Source organism: Lissotriton helveticus, chromosome 1_1 (assembly GCF_964261635.1).
Source record: "Lissotriton helveticus chromosome 1_1, aLisHel1.1, whole genome shotgun sequence".
Lineage (NCBI taxonomy): Eukaryota > Metazoa > Chordata > Amphibia > Caudata > Salamandridae > Lissotriton > Lissotriton helveticus.
This window is the reverse complement of record NC_136057.1, coordinates 1,946,323,638-1,946,342,436: the sequence shown is the minus strand read 5'-3', so window position 1 is coordinate 1,946,342,436 and position 18,799 is coordinate 1,946,323,638. Positions and strand designations below refer to the sequence as shown.

Genomic DNA, 18,799 nt, shown 5'->3' with positions numbered 1-18,799 from the left:
TGGTTCATTGGAGGCAGTAACCGGGGTTTTTTTTTTTGGTTTTTTTTCCCCGGTCCTATGATTATGCCTTAGAACTCCAAGAACTAGGCCCCCTCAATTGGCTCCGAAGGCTAGTTCAATTGATTAAAACATCAAGTTTGGAGTCATCACCCGTTTTACTCTTCGGGCCATCTCCTGCCGATTCTCACCTATCGTGTTATCGGGTGCAGTGGAAACCCTGCACTCTTAACACGCGCATGGCAGTTGGAGGCTGAATAAGAGTAGGGCCAGGCAAATGAGGATATAAAAAAAAAAAAATGTTAGCGAGCTTGGGGACTCGCAGCTGCAGAACCCCAATCTCCCAAAGAGCTCTGGGTTTGCCTAACCCAGCCAATCCAAGCAGTGCTCTCATGCTAACATGAACTGCAAGGAAAAATCATCAGGATTTTCTCAGGTGATGTGGCAAAGCCTTTCTAGTCCTGCACACGAGGCAGTTTTGAGGTTCACAAAACTGGGTAATCACTGTGGCTATGGGTGTATTATGAAGCCATGCAGTGACAGGCCATTTTCTGTCCCTTGCTCTCTTTCCTTTGCGTGGCCAGCACCGGTTAAGGCATTGCAAAGGAGCGAGTAACATTACCTTAAGAGTTATTCCCACGCAGTCCTGCAGTAGACACCCTGTCGCAAAGGCACTCGGGGGCTGATTTACAAGTCCCTTGCGCCACAAATGCGTCACAAGGGGATTGTAAATAAGCCCCTTGGTGTATAAGAGGTAAATTAGCTCCTGGTAAAAGAAACCAAACGAGTTCACATTTTGGCAGAGATTTCAAAAGTAACGTGTAAATATGATTTCCACAGTTTCTGCATGTTGAAGCCAAAGAGAGGCTAAAAATAATCCTGAAATCCTCATTATCTGTTGGGTTCGGAATGTGATATTGTCGCAATTGTTTTGATGCAGGGACTGGATGCTTAACTCAACCTTATGGGAATCTGCACAGATGGAATGGATTGTACTGCTGAGGACAGCCTCCCTCACTTCAGGGATAATCTTGTTATTATATGGCGTTATGGCAATGCATTTTATACTGGCTGCAAGTCATATTTCAAACTGTCACATGTTAATTTTTGTACATGAAAAGTCAAACACTGATATTACACAACTGTGTTTGGGGAGGACATAATGTAAATGAAGCGAAATACAAATTTGCACCTTGCATGACAAAATAGGAAACACTGCTGCAAAGCAAAATTACAGAACACAACGTATGAATGTACAGCATCAAGCAGGCAGTAAGAAGTTTAGAGTGTAAACGTCCCATTACAGCCTCGCACATTCACCTCACCACTGAAGACCCCAGAACGTTTTGAACTATTTATGGATGAGCATTTCAGTCCTTGAGCATTCAGCAAATTCTTTGCTTCTCCCAAAAAGAGGTAAAAAAAATTGCTGTACGTGTAGAACAGGATGTCTGTCCAAACGTAGTGCTCATATTGTCGATGGAAATGTGTTATCTGTAAATGACAGTCATTTGCCACTCATCCACCCCAACATATCTACACGGGTGCCCATTGAAGGCCCATTGCAGCTGTGTAATGACACTAATGTTTGAGGGCACTAAGTTGCCTAGTTTGCCGACTCATTTAGGAGAAGCCTTCAAGGAGTGAGGCTGGTTGGATGGAGGGGCTGACCTGCTGGTGGTCCTACCCTTCTAGCCTACCTCGGGTACCCTGCAGATTATGTGGGGCATGATCAAGAGTCAAGGGATGTCCCGGCAGGGACCAATGCGCTGTGCGGCCTCTGGATATGTCTAAAATGTTTGATGTGAAAGTTTATCACCTGGTCTTGCTCTACTATGTTGCACCCAAATGGCATGTAAATAGCATATGTGCACTCCGTGTTCAGGTTTGATGTATTTTGCAATATTTTCAAACTTCTCATCGTGATGATTTTCATTTGTCAACTTCCCAATGTGTGATTTTATACTGCTATGTATACTAACTAGTGTTCTTTACGACCCTGTATTCCTTTCTTGACATGAATTTTAAGATGTTGTAAATTGATATGTGCTTTTATGGCTGTAATAGCTGAAATAGAGTTTCAAGAATGAATGAATGAATGAATATTTCCTATTGTGTAATGTCAATTGTTTACAGTGGTTTATACCACATTGTTTCATGTGGAGTAAATTTGCTACGTCCTAACCCAAGAAGTTGAATATGTTGCCTTTGTGTGAGGGGGGGGGGGGGTACCATGCAGTTAGTAAGGGTGGTTGACCCAATCTCCATTATGCACTAAAATGTAGTGCCCATATTGTCAATGAATATATGCTATCTGTAAATGACAGTGCACTACTGCACTATATACTATACCCATACCACTTTCACCCTGATTGATTGTAGCTCAATTGTGGCACATGTTCTTTGTGCTCCTCTTGGATTTTTTGCCAATCCCTATGATTTCAGTGACGGGACATGATGGCAGGACCCAGGGCTGACTCTTTGTAGGCATCAATAAAAATATCGAGATAACTCCATTCTTCCTGAAGACAGATCAGAGTTTTGGGGAAACAACATTTACAACACAACTTTTACAACGCACTACCATTACAACGAAACTTTTACAACGCAAATACCATTACAACGCATGTATTTACAACGAATGTTTTTACAACGTAGATACCTTTACAACGCATACCATTACAACGTAAGTATTGGTAAGTATATAATTATATTTAAAATGTTATAGGTTTGGGTTTTTGGGTAAAGGGGTATTTTTAGGGTTCAGGGTCAGTTTTGGGTTTTTGGGTAAAGGGGTATTTTTAGGGTTCAGGGTCAGTTTTGGGTTTTTGGGCAAAGGGGTATTTTTAGGGTTCAGGGTCAGTTTTGGGTTTTTGGGTAAAGGGGTATTTTTAGGGTTCAGGGTCAGTTTTGAGTAAAGGGGTATTTTTAGGGTTCAGGGTCAGTTTGGGGTTTTTGGGTAAAGTGGTAGTTTTAGGGTTCAAGGTCAGTTTGGGGTTTTTGGGTAAAGGGGTATTTTTAGGGTTCCGGGTCAGTTTTGGGTTTTTGGGTAAAGGGGTATTTTTAGGGTTCAGGGTCAGTTTTGGGTTTTTGGGTAAAGGGGTATTTTTAGGGTTCAGGGTCAGTTTTGGGTTTTTGGGTAAAAGAGTATTTTTAGGGTTCAGGGTCAGTTTTGGGTTTTTGGGTAAAGGGGTATTTTTAGGGTTCAGGGTCAGTTTTGGGTTTTTGGGTAAAAGGGTATTTTTAGGGTTCAGGGTCAGTTTTGGGTTTTTGGGTAAAGGGGTATTTTTAGGGTTCAGGGTCAGTTTTGGGTTTTTGGGTAAAGGGGTATTTTTAGGGTTCAGGGTCTGTTTTGGGTTTTTGGGGTACAGAGGTACAGGATAAAAATAAAGTAAAATTAAATTTAAATTAAATTAATTAAATGAAATTAAATGAAATTAAAATAAATTATATTAATTTCAATTAATTTACATTAAAAAAATTATTATATACTTACCAATACTTACGTTGTAATGGTATGCGTTGTAAAGGTATCTGCGTTGTAAAAACATGCGTTGTAAATGCATGCGTTGTAATGGTATTTGCGTTGTAAAAGTTGCGTTGTAAAGGTAGGCTTTGTAAAAGTATGCGTTGTAACGTCATACATCCGAGTTTTGTCTAGTAGAAGTTTTGACTTGTCATAATTTTGGTTAGCAGAGGGTTAATATGCCTGCTGCAAAGAATGTGTACAATGCAGATCACAAAGTCTTTATAATGTAAAGAGGTCAGTGGATTAATGCTTTTGTCAGAGAGATCCTTTCGTTACTTGCAGTTCATAAGTTAAAATGTTAAAATCATAACATAGAACAGTGAGCTATTAACTGTCATCAAAGAGTTGGATGCAAACTGCAAGGTATATATTAGAGCTAAATGTCTTTTTGCCCAGTCTTCCATTATCCTAATCTTACAAAAAGGATTCAAATTTCATTATTAAAGAGAACATACAACCATGATGTTACATTTTAAATTCTAAATTTGTGCTTTTCCAGACCAAGGACTCAAACTATACTCCCTACCAGTATAGATGACATGTGACGCCTACACCTTGAGGTCATCTGTCTTAAGTAACATTTCCTATACACTGATTTGCACATGTATGATTGTCTCTGTCAAAGTGTGTATGATTTCAAGAGCTCTGACACACTACACTGGTTTAAGTGGTGCTATAAAATTAAATGAATCTGAGAGAAAGTGGTTACGGAGACTTGAGGGGCACAGTTAAAGGATGGTAGTGAAAAAATCTATGGCAGGGATGAACATTGGGGGAGTTAACAAACATTGTCGCACCAGGCACCACCGACTCTAAAGCCAGCCATGGCAGCACCCCACTCTGAGAGTTGTTTGACCACCACTGCAGTGTCCATGGCGGTAAGATAATGGGCCGTGCTTTATAAATGCTCTTGCTTCCTCAAATTTGCTTTAAAATGCACCATTTGTTGGGAGAGAACCCTCCTTTTGGGGTCGGGTCGTTCAATTTGCTCACTCACTTCATAAAACTCATTCACGCTCAACTACTTGAAATGTCACTATCCACTATTGCTAAATAGCAAGAGTGTGTTCAGTCTGTCCTCCGGTGTGGTCCAGATGTCACCCAATATCCACCCAGTAATATGCATCTACAGGCTTACTGTCAGGTTCCAGACACATTTTGGGATACTTAAGTTTTAAGTACACAGCACTAAAAGCAGGGAATATGTTGTGAAGATTCGGGCTGTCATTTGATGAGGAAAGATACATACAACCTTAATATAACGTTGGTGCCTGCCAAGGCAAAGGAGTTTGTTGAAATGTTTGTTGTGTATAAAAGAACAGTGAAAGGGAGAACAATCCAAGGTGCACACTTTGTACAACATACTGTAAAACAGTTGGTACAGTTAAGATGTGTGTGTATTTCATAGACTGGATGTTAAGATCTGTGCCAATCGAAGCCTTTACCACCTATAGCGAATTAGTGGACCTTGTTGGCAATAGAGGACAGATATACTGCAAGCTGCACGAGGAAGGTCTGCATTTCATAGAGTTTGCAGATCAAGAATCGGCTCACAGATTCTAACTAATATAATTTGCCCTAGGCTCGGCGTCCACTATCTTCCAAAATGCCAATCATGAGTTGTTTATGAACATAGGAAGTGTAATATATTTTCAGAAGAACGTTTTTATGCATGGAAGGCTGCAGGAAGAGAGTCATCATATGTGACATTCAATGCCAGAAACATTGTGCTCCAGGGGATGTGTGGCATATCTACATGTGCCTTGCATCATGCTTGGACCTAACAACGTGGCACATGCACGCCGAACAGCCCCAATTCACATTTTTGAAGCCAAGCAAAGACCTTTTGCATGGCTTTGAATGGCTTCATAAATATGGAGTAATGCTATGCAGTATAAATCACTACATTTCATTACACTGTGCAAGGGAGGCATTCCATGGTCATTGCGGTGGCTGTTCCCACGCAAATCAGATGGTTTTTAATGTATTCCCAGATTTACCAAACCTGGTAAAACTGGGATTGTGCCAAAAAGGTATTCCTTCCCAGGTGAGGCGTAACAAAGAGAAAGACTTTTACCTTTCCTTGTTTTTTCCTCTTTTTCTGCAGCACACAAAGAAAGAGGAAAACGTCTCTATGGATTGTTTTTGTGCAGGAAGCAGCCCCTTCCTGCACAAAACAATCCTACCTGTGCAAGGGTGCCTCCGTTAGTGCTTGGCTGCCAAAATGGCTCCAACACATGGGGAAAGGACAGGAATGAGCCATGTTGGTTAAATATGGTGCATTATTGTCCTTTCCCTGTAACCCATGGCAGCAGAGCAAGATAATTTGTTGCGCAGCCCTGCTGCGCGGTACGATTCTGGTAAATATGCCCCTGTGGGAGCACAGCCTGTCAGCTGACACCATTCCAAGTAACACCATTGTTGTTTATATCTCACAGGTCTTGGATACACATTTCTGCATCTGACTCACAAAAGTTGTATTACACAACTAGTATTGTGTATTGTATTGTTTCAGAAAATAATTGCAAAGTTTATAATATTGTTTTCACTGGAACGCTTGTGCGAGCATACCTGACTTTTTGTAGCAGATTGGTTGGGGAGACCACCCTTCCGATGCACACTGTACCTCTTCCTCCGCTGTCCCCCTCTGAGTAATGTACCCTGGGGTGCACGTGTACTCCGCTTTCTCAGAAATTTTGTAAGACTCTTTTGAGCCTTTGAAAAATCCATTGTCCAGCTGAGGCTTGCTACATTTCTCTGAAATATTAAGGAGGTTGCAAAAAACAAATAGATATCTCATGACTTTAATGAAAAATATTGAGGGATAGAAAATGAGCGAGAATGACAGATTAAGTAAAACAGAGAGTGAGACACATTGTAAGTAAAGATTTTTGAGATCTCAGTTCTGTATCAAATCAAAAATGGAAATGTGAATTTAGCATCCAAAAAATGGAAGAAAACTTCATAGCTATGGTTTTATAGATAATGGTTATTATAACATTAAATAGTTAATTGTATATTAAGTGCGTCTAGTTTCCAGTCCATTGATACTCATGTGCTGTATTTACATTTGCCAATGAGGCTATAAGCTGCTAAGCAATGTCTTTTTTTTAATGATAGAAAAAAATCGAATTTGAGTTTGAATATATTTTCGATTAACCTACCTCAATATTTTTTATTTTCTCCAAGAACTTCTACCTAAGGCAGTTCGGCAAGCATCCAGATAACATAAAGATGCATCTAGATCTCAGTAATCAGCTACTGCTTTATGCCAGAATAAAATGCCAGTGCAAGTTTCAATTATTATTCCCAGACCCAGAAAACGACCCCCTATTTTTGGACACTCACCATTCTGGCTATTATGCCTCAGCCACCTATTATTCTATGAACTGTCAATATTTATTGAAATGCATGTTCAGAAAAGTTTATGTCGGTAAGACCGAAATAAAGAGATAAAGACCTGTTTAAATGAAAATAAAAACAACGTATGTAATATATTCCTCAAGTTATCAATTGATACTCACTTGAATTAGACGTCATGCAATTGAATGAAAATATGTGTTGGCAATGTTCCTTCGCCTAGTGGTATTCGGGTTAGAAAATTGGATGAGATAATTCCCAAAGGATTGAATGATTGACGTATACTATATTGTTTATTGTGAATGAAGTACTACATACACTGACAGAAGACTGCGACTTACTGACGACTCAGAACAGTGATTTCACAGAATGGTGGGAAAGAGCAGTACACAATTGACTTTGAACATCTGTGTGCACACTGATAGCGTTATGGTGATTCTGCACTCTAACACACTTGGATAATGGAGGCAATTTGCAATTGTGATAAGTCACATATCTTGACATTGTATTTTTTTGTTCCAGTTATAGTGATCATATTTTCATTGCTATTTTTAGTAAGACAGTTAAAGAATATGTCAATATAATGGACTGTGAGATTTTCCTAATGGAGGACTCAGTCTGCAGGGAAAAGTGCAATGAGATGGAAAACTAACATACATGAGAACTCTTCTCTGTTATCATATATGCACTATTTTAATTCTTGGGACACCAATTCAATTTAGGATGATAACGTTTTTTTTAAAAAACATTGTATTTCCACTTAGTGAAATTCAGTGTACTTTAAGCTTATTGAATAATTGAATTCAACTTGTTAGTTTGGGTGTGCCAGCCACAACTCAGAACAAGGGGGCAGATTTACAATAAATGGCGCATCCCGGCATATCAGCAGGGATGCGCCACTTATTGTGCCCCATGCCTCCGCCACCATGGATGCCCTGCATTTACAATGCGGCGCACCATGGGGCAAAAATGGCACAGATGCGTCACGCATCTGTGCCGTAAAAGTGGCGAATTGCTGGAGTTGCGTCGTAAGCGCAATACAGCTCCAGCAATGCTCTGGGGGGCCCTAGCTTGTTAATGCTGCGTTAATCCTTACGCCTGCTTCAAGCAGGCGGAGGGTTTTGACGCAGCATGGGCCCCAAAATGACTCAGTGAAATCTTGTAGATTTCACTCAGCCACTTTTAGGAGGCGTTCCTGCGCTGGAACGCCCCTCCCCCCCTGCGCAGGAACGCCTCCTTATGGCGCAGGGCTTTACAACGTGACGCATCTCCCAGATGCGTCACGTTGTAAATACCCTGCACCATGGCGCATCTTTTGCGCCACCGCTGCGTCAAAAAAGTGACCCAACGACGGCGTAAAAGAGGCGCAAGGGGCTTGTAAATCTGCCCCATTGTATTCAAAAGAAAATTATGACTTTCTAGAAAATGATAACTGTGATCTATGGGTGAACTTGCCACAAAGTTAAGTAGCGTCTATAATATCATGACCAAAAGTGTTGACAGGCATTTAAATGGGAGAGTGTAGACAGGAATAAGTTTCTTCCTTTGGGTGGTACATTTTCAACACTTTGGGCCCGATTCCGATTTCGGCTGGTTTCGGCTGGTTTTCCCGACACGGGCCCTTGTTATTTTCCGACGAAACCGTACACACGCCTTCTGAATGACGTAGTTCGATGCGATGCCTGAAATTTACAACCGACTCCACCAGAATTTTGTTTTACGGCCGAGTCGGCAGGAAAGGAGCCTGACGCGATAGACTCATACGCGAACGACTCCATGTAGCCAAGCATTAACACGACATGACAGACTCGGACGCAAACGATGCCACATACTCCAGCATTAACACAACCCAATTGACACGTACATGAACGATTCTACACAGCCAAGCACATACACAACGCGACATACACTTGGGCGAACGACTCCATGTAGCCAAACATTAACACAGCACAACACAACAGACTCGTCTGAATGCTGTGAGGTGCTGGAAGCGGCACCCTGTATGGCGCATAGAAAAAAGGCGTCATACTTGCAAGTCCGGAAATTGGTTGGGAAAAGCCTCAGTACGATTCAATTTACGTGTTTCCTGAGCCTGTTCGGTTGTGAAACAGAGCAAGAATCGGAGCGGACGATCCGGTCAAAAATGTGCCTGTAATACGCATCGTACTTGCACGTTTGTAGAAAAAACTCCAGATACAAGTCAGTCGTAAGGTAAGTCTACGAATAGCATTGGGAAGGCATTTTTAGCTACTTTGGAATCGACCCCATAATGATACCATTAATATCAATGGGAGGAAGCCTTAATATGTACTTTTATAGATGTCAATATAAACAATAAAAATGTGAAAACATGCCAATGGCTTTCGTCTACTGCTGACAGAGAAAAAAACAGTAAAACCTGGAAACATGGTGATACCGCAAAGTCTGCTTTAAAACCTGAATATTGTGCAGAAAACGTATTTCAGTGTCTTGTTTTGTCAGAAATCTTCATTTAACGCTATGGAATTAGCACCACCTTCTTGCTGGTACTAATAGCCATGCTATTCTCATGGTGTGATGTCGAATTCTGCATCTGTAATGTAGAAAGGCAGCTTCGATTTGAATTACAGAGGCAATGGTAAATGTATCGTGATTGTTCACTGTAGAATTAAAACATTATTTGTGCATTTCCAATCTATTGTACATTTGCCTGTTAGAGGTGTTTCAGTAGGTCGTTGGTGAACAGTAATCTTCCCTGGGACTGCACATGTTCAAATACTGCTCATGTATTCCCACAGAAAAAAAGTAAAGTTGGAGCACTTTCAGGAGCAAACATTTCACCAGCAGAATGGGTTGAAATGAGTCTAGCTAATAAGTGCTCTGTGCAATTTGGGCAACTGTGGTGTAGAGAGAAACAAACGTTGAAAAGATTGCATGTAACCAAAGATATACCACCTGGTTTTTTACTTGGTGTGGTTTCCCCTGAGTTTTGTGTCCTGACCTTCTGTTTGGCTGACCTCATTTTTTCTGGCTTTAGGGCTCTGGGCTCTTTACCACTGCTGACCAGTACTAAAGTGAATGTGCTCTCTACTTAAAAACATGATACCATTAACTTATCCACAATTAGCATATTTAATTTATTTGCATGCAGTCGCGGCCGTTGCAGGTAAGAGTGGTAAGGCGGTGGGCCAGGTTGGGGGGAGGGATTTTGAAACACGACCATGTGGGTAAATTAATGATTTATTTAGTTTTCCCTCGTGGTCGTTTCTCGAAATCGACCCCACCCAGCCCACCGCCCCACCGTTCTTACCTGTAGCGGCAGCTGCTGTTTGTATGTCCCTGGTAAAATGCACTATATTTTCACAGTGCCTGTAAATTAGATACCACTAGTGGCCCTGCAGCACTAATTGTGCCACTCACTTAGGTAGCCCTTTAAATATCTTTCAGTCCTGCCACTGCAGAGCCTCTATGTGCAGTTTTACACTACAATGTCGACCTAGCAGGTTAACCCTTTTGCCAGGCCCAAACCTTCCTTTTTAATACATATAAGTCACCCCCTAAAGTAGGCCCTGGAGAGCCCCAAGGGCAGGGTGCAGTATATTTAAAAAGTTGGACATGTACTTTTAAGTTTTACATGCCCAGGAAGTGAAAAACTCTTAAGAGTCACCTTCCTGCACATAAACAATCACTGGCCTTTTGTTGATTCTATGTGTGCTGCACGACGCAGCACACTAGAATCAGCAAAATCAAGGAAAAATGAAACATTTCTCCTTGTTGCGCCTGTTTAAGACCAGGTTTTCCTTGGTCTTACTTTTGGTGCTGCCCCATATTTACACTGCCCTTTTAAATATGGGGCAGCGTCAAAATCAATGGGTGTTGCGGCGGTACGCCCACTGCAACACCTATTGCCCACCCCTTTCAAGTTAAATATAGTGTGAAAGGGGGGCCTTATTCGCAAGGCTGCATCAAGCCACGTTAAGTGGCTCAATGCTGCCATGTGAATAAGGAGAAGCCTGTGTTGCCACCACAACATCAGAAAAAGGGACATTGTGGTGGCGATAGGGGTTTGTAAATATAACCCTATGTGTGTGAGTGTGTATGTTTGTGTGTGTGTGCAAATGGGTGTGTGTGTAAAGGGCAGCATGGAGAGTTCCACCTGCACTGGAACAATGAACAAGGCCCCACAGTGGCCTCTCTCAGTAACCTGCTCCAGGACCTCAAAATGATTCAAGCATTGGTTAGATCAACCCACAACAAAGGTGCCACACTTGACCTCATCATCTCTAAACCTGGATCAGTAAACATGCTAGACATCACCCCAACAGACTGGTCAGACCACCATCAAATTATTTTCCAAATCTCCATACCACCAACTAAAATCAGGGGGGAAATGAGAAGTGAAAAAAGATGGGTGAGGGAATACAGCCACGTGAACAGAACAGATCTGGCGGGTCTTTGCCAAACCTCATTGACACCTCGGACAGAGCAAACATCGGTCCAAGAACTGACCCACCATGACAACAGCTGTACGACTGACATAGTTCAGCTCCATAACGTCTTAAAGGGCAAAAGAAACAACCTTCAGTACCGTGGTTTTACCAAAACATAAACACTAAAATAAGACATATGGAACAACTTTGTGGGAAGGGCTCAAACATTATCTACCTTGAACAATTCAGAATGCACAGAAGCTCATACAAAAGGCTATCTGGAATACCAAAACAACAGCATTCAGACAAGAACCAGATGGAGCAAAGAACAGGCCCAGGACATAATAAAATAACAAACAGGAAAACTTGCAGAACCCATAAATGCAAACAGCTTAACAGACACCTATAACGCCTTCTCCATTTTCTTTAAATATAAAATCACAATCATAAGCACATCTATTCCCAGCCAAGCTAAAATGCCAACCAAGGGAATCCATCAATCCCACTCTCACAGCACACATTAAGAATACTGACCAATACACCCCAAATGTCTCAAGACAAAAGAGAGCTTTCTGGAACAGTTTCAGAGGTCTGTCTGAGGGGGAAATCCAGAAAACCATTCAGGCAATGAAACCTACCACATATTTTGACAATCCCATTCCCTCCCACCTTCTGAAAGAGATCCACCAATCAGTCACTCATTATGGATGAAAATCGTAAATGCATCTCTCCATCAAGGATCACTCCCAGAATGCCTGAAGATGGGCCCAAAAAAAAATAGCCACTGACCACAAAGACTTGAAAAACTTCCTACCAGTATCCTGTCTGCCTTTCCTGGCTAAATAGATAGAAAATGTGTGCACGATCAGTAATGCAAACACATTAAGAATTTTGACCTGGTAGACAAACACCAATCAGGTTTCAGGCCTGGACATAACATGGAGGTCACCATTCTAAAGAACCTAGATGATATAAAAACGCCTTTATACCAAAACAAATCCTGTCTCCTAATACTTCTATATTTATAAGCGGCGTTCGACACAGTCAGCTACAAATGCCCCAGAGAACCTCTTGAATTCAGAATGGGCCTATCAGGAGTCATCCTTAACTGGTTCACCTCCTTCTTGCAGAACCGACAAAAAAGATAGAAAATAGTCACTACCCTATCTGTGGTAGCAGACATCGACAGGAGCATTCCCTAATGATCTACAATTTCACCAACACTTTTCAATGTATACATGGAACCACTCACTAAAATTCTTACACAAGCAAAAGTCTCATATCACATGTATGCTGATGACACTCAGCTCTGCAACAAACTCTACTCTCAGGAGGACACCCAGAGGCTGGATGACACCCTATGAAAAGCTCAGGACTGGCTGGAACACAAACATCTAAAACTAAATCCGCCGAAAACTGAATTCGTTCTTTTTGCCCCGCCCCTTAGATTCCAAAAACTGAAACCTTGCTCTCTTAATATCAAACCGCTAAACTGCACCATCTGTGACTCCAAAAATTCACTAGGCATCACACTAGACTCATATCTAAATTTGCAACTTCACATATAAACTTCAACTAGAAGTGCTAACCTCCATCTGCTCCTTCAAAAACACCTAAAAAGCCTTCATACATAAGAGACCTCAAAACAGCGGTGCATTCTCCAGTGCTCTCAAGACTGGACTATGGGAATGCCACACTCATAGGGCTACTAAAAGCCAGCCTAGCCCAAATGAAACCCACAATAAATGCAGCAACAAGACTTTTAACAGGCACACGCCATTATGATTGCTTCTCCCCATCACTCAGAGCCCTTAACTGCCTCCCAGTTGAAGGAAGGATCCAACTGAAGGTTCCATGTGTAACGCTCAAAGCTCTACACAATTCTGGTACTAAACACATGGCAAATAAGATCAAGCTTTCTGAGAGTTTGAAGGAATTGCAGAAGTGCTAAATCCCTCATACTAGTACAACCCAGATTCACAAAAAGGATGACTCACAACTGCACTTTCACCAGATCTGCCCCACAAATTTGGAACCCCTACCACTTTCAAAAGAGCAATTACCTCACTTAGGCTTTTAAAGAAGGAAGTAAAAGCCATACTACTAGAAATACGTGTCTTAAAAGAAAAATTTGAAAATGTCATCTCACCCTATTTGGTATTGTCTCCTATTGTGTTACCTTGCTCTTTGGATTCTATGCCCAAGTGACAGTTTTTTTTTACTGTACAGCACTCTGATACCGTGATGGTCATGTTTGTGCTTTATAAAACATAATAAATAAAATAAATATATATTTGCACTTATACTAAATCTGAGAGTCTGCCTTTAGATTACTAGTTTCATGGCAGCAGATGAGAAAGTAGATTCCGAGCCTAACCCTTTTCAATAGAGCTGTTCATCTGTATCTCTCATTGGTTCTCATGTGCAGCATTTACAAAGCTTAAAGAAATGGATTCCATATGCAGGCTGGAAAGGACTTTTAGTCTACAGGTATATATTGAAGAACTAGCACTCAAGAAGGTTTGATATACATGAAAAGCTTTTTCCAAGGCAAGTTGCTTGAGCAGGGTTTCAACTAAGGCCATAGCAAAGTACTTCCTTTCATGAAAAATGTTACTCCTTAGAGGAGGGATGATCTTTAGTGACTCAGCACACACCAGTCAATGTATCTTTATATGGCTCCCTCTCCAGCGAATTATTATATGTTTAAACAAAGGATGGAACAATTCAGTTTCACCCAGGTTCATGGCATGTGACTCCAGATCCACTATCAGCACATGCTGCCTGGATTTATTCCTACCCATATGTAAAGGGGAAGGAATCACACTCTCTTGTGAGGAATTTGTGGGAGTGATTCAGGATGCAGAAGAGGCTGGTGAGGTGGTCATACAGCTTCATCAGTGAAACTGTGCTTGTGTAATAGAGATTTCATTAAACCATATGCATAATGAAGAAACTGTGACACTGCCCTAATGGGATGTACATGCCACCAAAAAGACACTGTGCCAACTGATGCTCGAACCCAATGGTACCTCTGCACAATATGTAGGCTCATAGAGGGTCATATCTGCAGGGGTGCCTGAAGTGGTTATTTTGGGTGTCTCCCATCAATGAGGATGGAGGGAGGCTACTACAAGAGCCCATGGTTATGGATAAGTGGGGGCGAAACAGGATGGGGACAGAGATAGATTTAGGAGGGCAGAATAGGAGATGACTAGGAAGTGTAGTAGGGTCTTCACTTACAGACATTTCAGAAGGTTTCCTGGAACCAGTTTATAAATCAGAGACAATGGCAACAAAGAAGCTGGGGTTAGACAGTGGAGCCACTGGGGTGACAACAAAAGACTTAGACCAACAGTGGGTTTGAGTAGAGCTGAATGGAGAGGGAGAAGAGAGCCCTAGAGAAAAAAGGGTCGATAAAATACTTTAAGAGAAAGGGTCTGACATGGGCTCTAATGACAATATGGACCTGAAGGAGGAACCCTTTACAGTAGTCACTAAATTGCATCATATGATCATTGGAGCATCGTTGGGTTGTTGGATAAAAGATTTTGATCAAAGTAAGGGATGTACTGATATTTGACAAGGGATCTCCAGATAGTTTAGAGAAGTCATTTGGATTGATCCAAGCAGTATGCTCTTAACAACAATCATACAGTAAAGTCATAGTGTTGCCATGCTTTTAGACCAAGTTTGAGTTAGCTGCTGCCCAGTGCAGGTGAAAGCAGGTAAAGTCCGTCCACCAACTCTCCCACATCTCTCTTCCTGATGGAATGCATGGATATTCTAGGAAGAGAGTAGAAGAAAAGAGAATAATGGAACATTGAATGGATCCTTTTTTGGAACATGGCAGGAAAGCATGAAAAGGTTCACTGGGGCATGCTTGATGTGATAACACAGGAAACCAAATATAATTAGTTTAGTTGAAGATCTCCTCTCCAGGTCTCAGCCTAAGGTAAGGCACACAAGAACCACCTGGAACCAACCTCTGAGGGCCCTGAAGGAGCTGTCGCCTCTCAACTAGTAGCAGAGCTAAACACAGGCATGAAGAGAACAGAAGAGATTTGCAAAATAGAAAATGGCAATATGGCGCAAAGGATATAGAGGAATCATAAACAGAAAAACTCCTTAGGTGAAGAGGGACAATCCAGGAAGGACTGGCAAACAAAATCCGAAGAACATTAAAAAAAAATGCAATAGCTGCAGGCAAGGAACTGGAGTCTCAATCTCATTTAAATATGGCTGCTGCCACCTTTAACTCAGATGTGAAATTGCAGATGAGGAAGGGAATGGGAAGGGCTATCTGAACTCTAGACTGCTACTCAGTCTCTCTACTACCATCTTCTTGTCTTAAATCATCACCACAAGTGTCAGAAATGCGCACAATTTGCTACCCCAATATTGTCCAACTCTTTGAGATGAGTTCTGGAGGCTAGATGGCGGCCGCAACAGTGGCCGAGTGAGCTGGACAAGGTGCTCCTTCCCTGCTAACCCTCTCTCTCCCTCGTTGCTGGTTGGAGGCAATGTTGTGCTACTTGGAGGCATAGACTCTTTTTTACCTGGTATTCCTTCACGCTGCAGTTTCTGTCTCTGACTCTGTGATGGCGCCAAAATTGTCTGTCAAGGGCAGCAAGTTGCAAGCGAAAAGCCCAGCAAAGTGGGCGATGGAGGAAAACTGGAAGCCGGTGCACATCGGGCTGCACTCGATGCATTGACGGGGTCAACGGGTGCGGTTGATCAAAGTAAAAAGAACAATGCTCCGGCTTGAGGACAGCAGACAGTTCCGGCCCTGTTCAAGGTCCAAACCGGCAAGAATAAGCTGGCAGCTAATACAAAGGCATCTGTAGCAAGTGAGTCTTGGCCCAATACGGCTGCCGATACTGTGTCTGTGGGGGAAATCATCCAAGGAACAGACTCAAGCACTGATGGTTCTAGTTCAGGGGAGGCGAGCTTGGTGGTCGGGGCCCAAGGGGGTGACTCCGAGATTGAGGGCAAAGTCAACCTCCCGGTGAGTACCCTGAAAGCTGGTAATCAAGCAGTAGCCACATCAAATGGCAGATTCCTGCTGGTCACGGACGGTATTGCCGGTACTGTGGATGAATTACCAGAACAAGGAATTATGGGCAATGTAGTTCCCTCTACTATTGGTGGTAATTTGGACATCAATCAACAGACAGCACAGGCTGGGACTATCAACCAGGGGGTAGCGCTAGAGGAGTACATATCTGACAAGTTATTTTGAGTTTGAGGGCCAAATATTCCTACAGACGGGTGGGACATCCATGGGCAGTTCTTTTGCTCCAAGCATAGCGGGGCTATATGTCTTTGATTTCGAAGAAAAATACATTCTTAGCGATACAAACCCCTATAGCTCCAATCTGCTAATATGGCGTAGGTACATTGATGATGTGCTAACCATTTGGAAAGGCTCAGAGGAATCACTAACCTCCTTCTTCAATTGGATAAACACCCGAGACAATCATCTAAAGTTTACATATGAAAAAAACAATGACACTCTGGTCTTCCTAGATGTAAAAATCACAAAAAAAGATGGCAAACTGACTACTATTACCCATTACAAACCTACTGCCAAAAACAATCTCCTCCGCTTTGAAAGCTTTCACCCCAGACCCCTACGCGAAAACTTACCATACGGGCAATACCTGAGGATCCGTAGGAACTGTAGTGAACTGGATGACTACAAGAGCCAAGCCAAAGATCTATCTCAGAAACTCCAAAACCGAGGTTACCCAAACAGAATCCTCCAGAAAAGCCAGAAGCGAGCTCGTAATCAGCCTCGCGCAGCGCTTTTGGAACCAAAGGAAAGGATCCCGGAAGAGATCCCTTTGACGTGTGTGACAACATATAACACTATATCCAATGATGTGTCAAGAATAGTAAAAAAGCACTGGAATATTCTGAATACAGGCAACCTGAGATGGAACAAACCGCTATTCTCTTTCAGAAGAGCACGAAGCATAAAGGATGCCGTAGTAAACACGAGACCCCTTGCGGTACATCCTAGGAAAGAAACACAAACTAACCTATGGGGTCTACCCAAGGTAACTGGTCACTACAAATGCGGAAGTTGCAGTGTCTGCCCTTTTACCACAAATACAAAAACATTACTGTTGGAACCAAACAAAGTATGGACAATTAGAGGACAGACCAACTGCAACAGCGAGAATGTCATCTACAGATTGACATGCCCATGCGACTTGCATTATGTAGGAATGACCAGTAGAAAAATAAAACTCCGCATAGGAGAGCACAGAAGCACCATCAGGTGCAGGAAGACAAATACAAAACTTACTGAACATTTTTTGTCGGTGGGTCACACTGCTGATGATATAAAGTGGACAATAATTGAACAAGTACAACCAGGTACAAACCTAGACAAACGCCTTTACGAGAAGGAACAAAGGTGGGTCTACAGACTTTCCACGCACAAAACCGGTTTAAACGATAATATTCCGTGGAACAATGTACTGACATAAGGGAACACATCAGTCTAGACCTCACCGGACGGAGTTCTCTCATACCTGTTCTGTTTTACCAAAAGCCCCCAAAAAACGGCGATTTTCCCTGTTTCCTAAAAGTAATCTCTGTATACTAAATATCTGTAAATATTGCCCATTACTCCCTTGTACGTGCTTAAAAAGACGATAAATAATACCCCTGAACCATGGCTCAGCAACGCGAGCGCTGTCCGCTCGAGATCACTGCACCCGTTACCATGGCAATGTACACATTGCCTTACTCGGGCCAGTCCTACAACAATGTTCACCGAAAATTCTGATTGGCCACCTTCTGATCACGTGCTCACCACACGTGACCCGGCCACGCCCAACAAGGAAGTGTTCACATTACCGGCAAACAGGCACCGGAGACACTTCACGGGGCACGCCGAGCAAGAACCAAGTAGGTTAATCGGTCTGATGAACAGAAGCGACAAGTAAGTACAGTTTGAAGGACCGTTAAGCAGGAACGATCGCTTGTAGTATTTACTAATTTGTCTTGGGGCAACACTCGATTGGCATTGCGCTTTGTTCACAGCGCTGACACTGGAAACTTGTTTTTCACCTACAGGAGACGGAATCCTGTCCACTTGGTTACGCTGGTGCCTATGAAGCGAGAGTTTCGCTTTCAAGCGTAAGCAAAAAACAATCAGCCGCCCCAATAATATTGAGACGGTTTTTCTCACGACTGCTCACAGTTGCCTTGGCAGCCGTTCACAGCGCAGCACGCTAACAGGTCACTCTCCCATTTACCGACCCCTGATTTTCACGTATCCCAGACGCCAAATCATATCGACACCCCTCATTTGGCGGCTGCCCTTTATTTGGAAGGCACTTCCCAGCCATTTTTCACTATATTTCTGTTGCCACCCACGCAATAGATATGTTAAAAATCACGATAGTGATATGCTGGTATGATTCCACACGTGGATATTATGATTGTCCAAGTAATCCTGAATATATACGTTATATGTGGTACAATCCAT

General features: G+C 42.3%; 1 protein-coding gene across 1 annotated transcript in view; it reads right to left on the bottom strand.

Moving 5' to 3' along the window:
* LOC144755180 (coagulation factor XIII B chain-like) overlaps positions 1-18,799 on the bottom strand; it is a 291,682-nt gene that overhangs the window by 239,713 nt on the left and 33,170 nt on the right. The window contains exon 3 of the mRNA XM_078643823.1: positions 6,098-6,283. Within this exon, the coding sequence (XP_078499949.1) occupies positions 6,098-6,283 (186 nt within the window). The remainder of the gene's footprint in view (positions 1-6,097; positions 6,284-18,799) is intronic.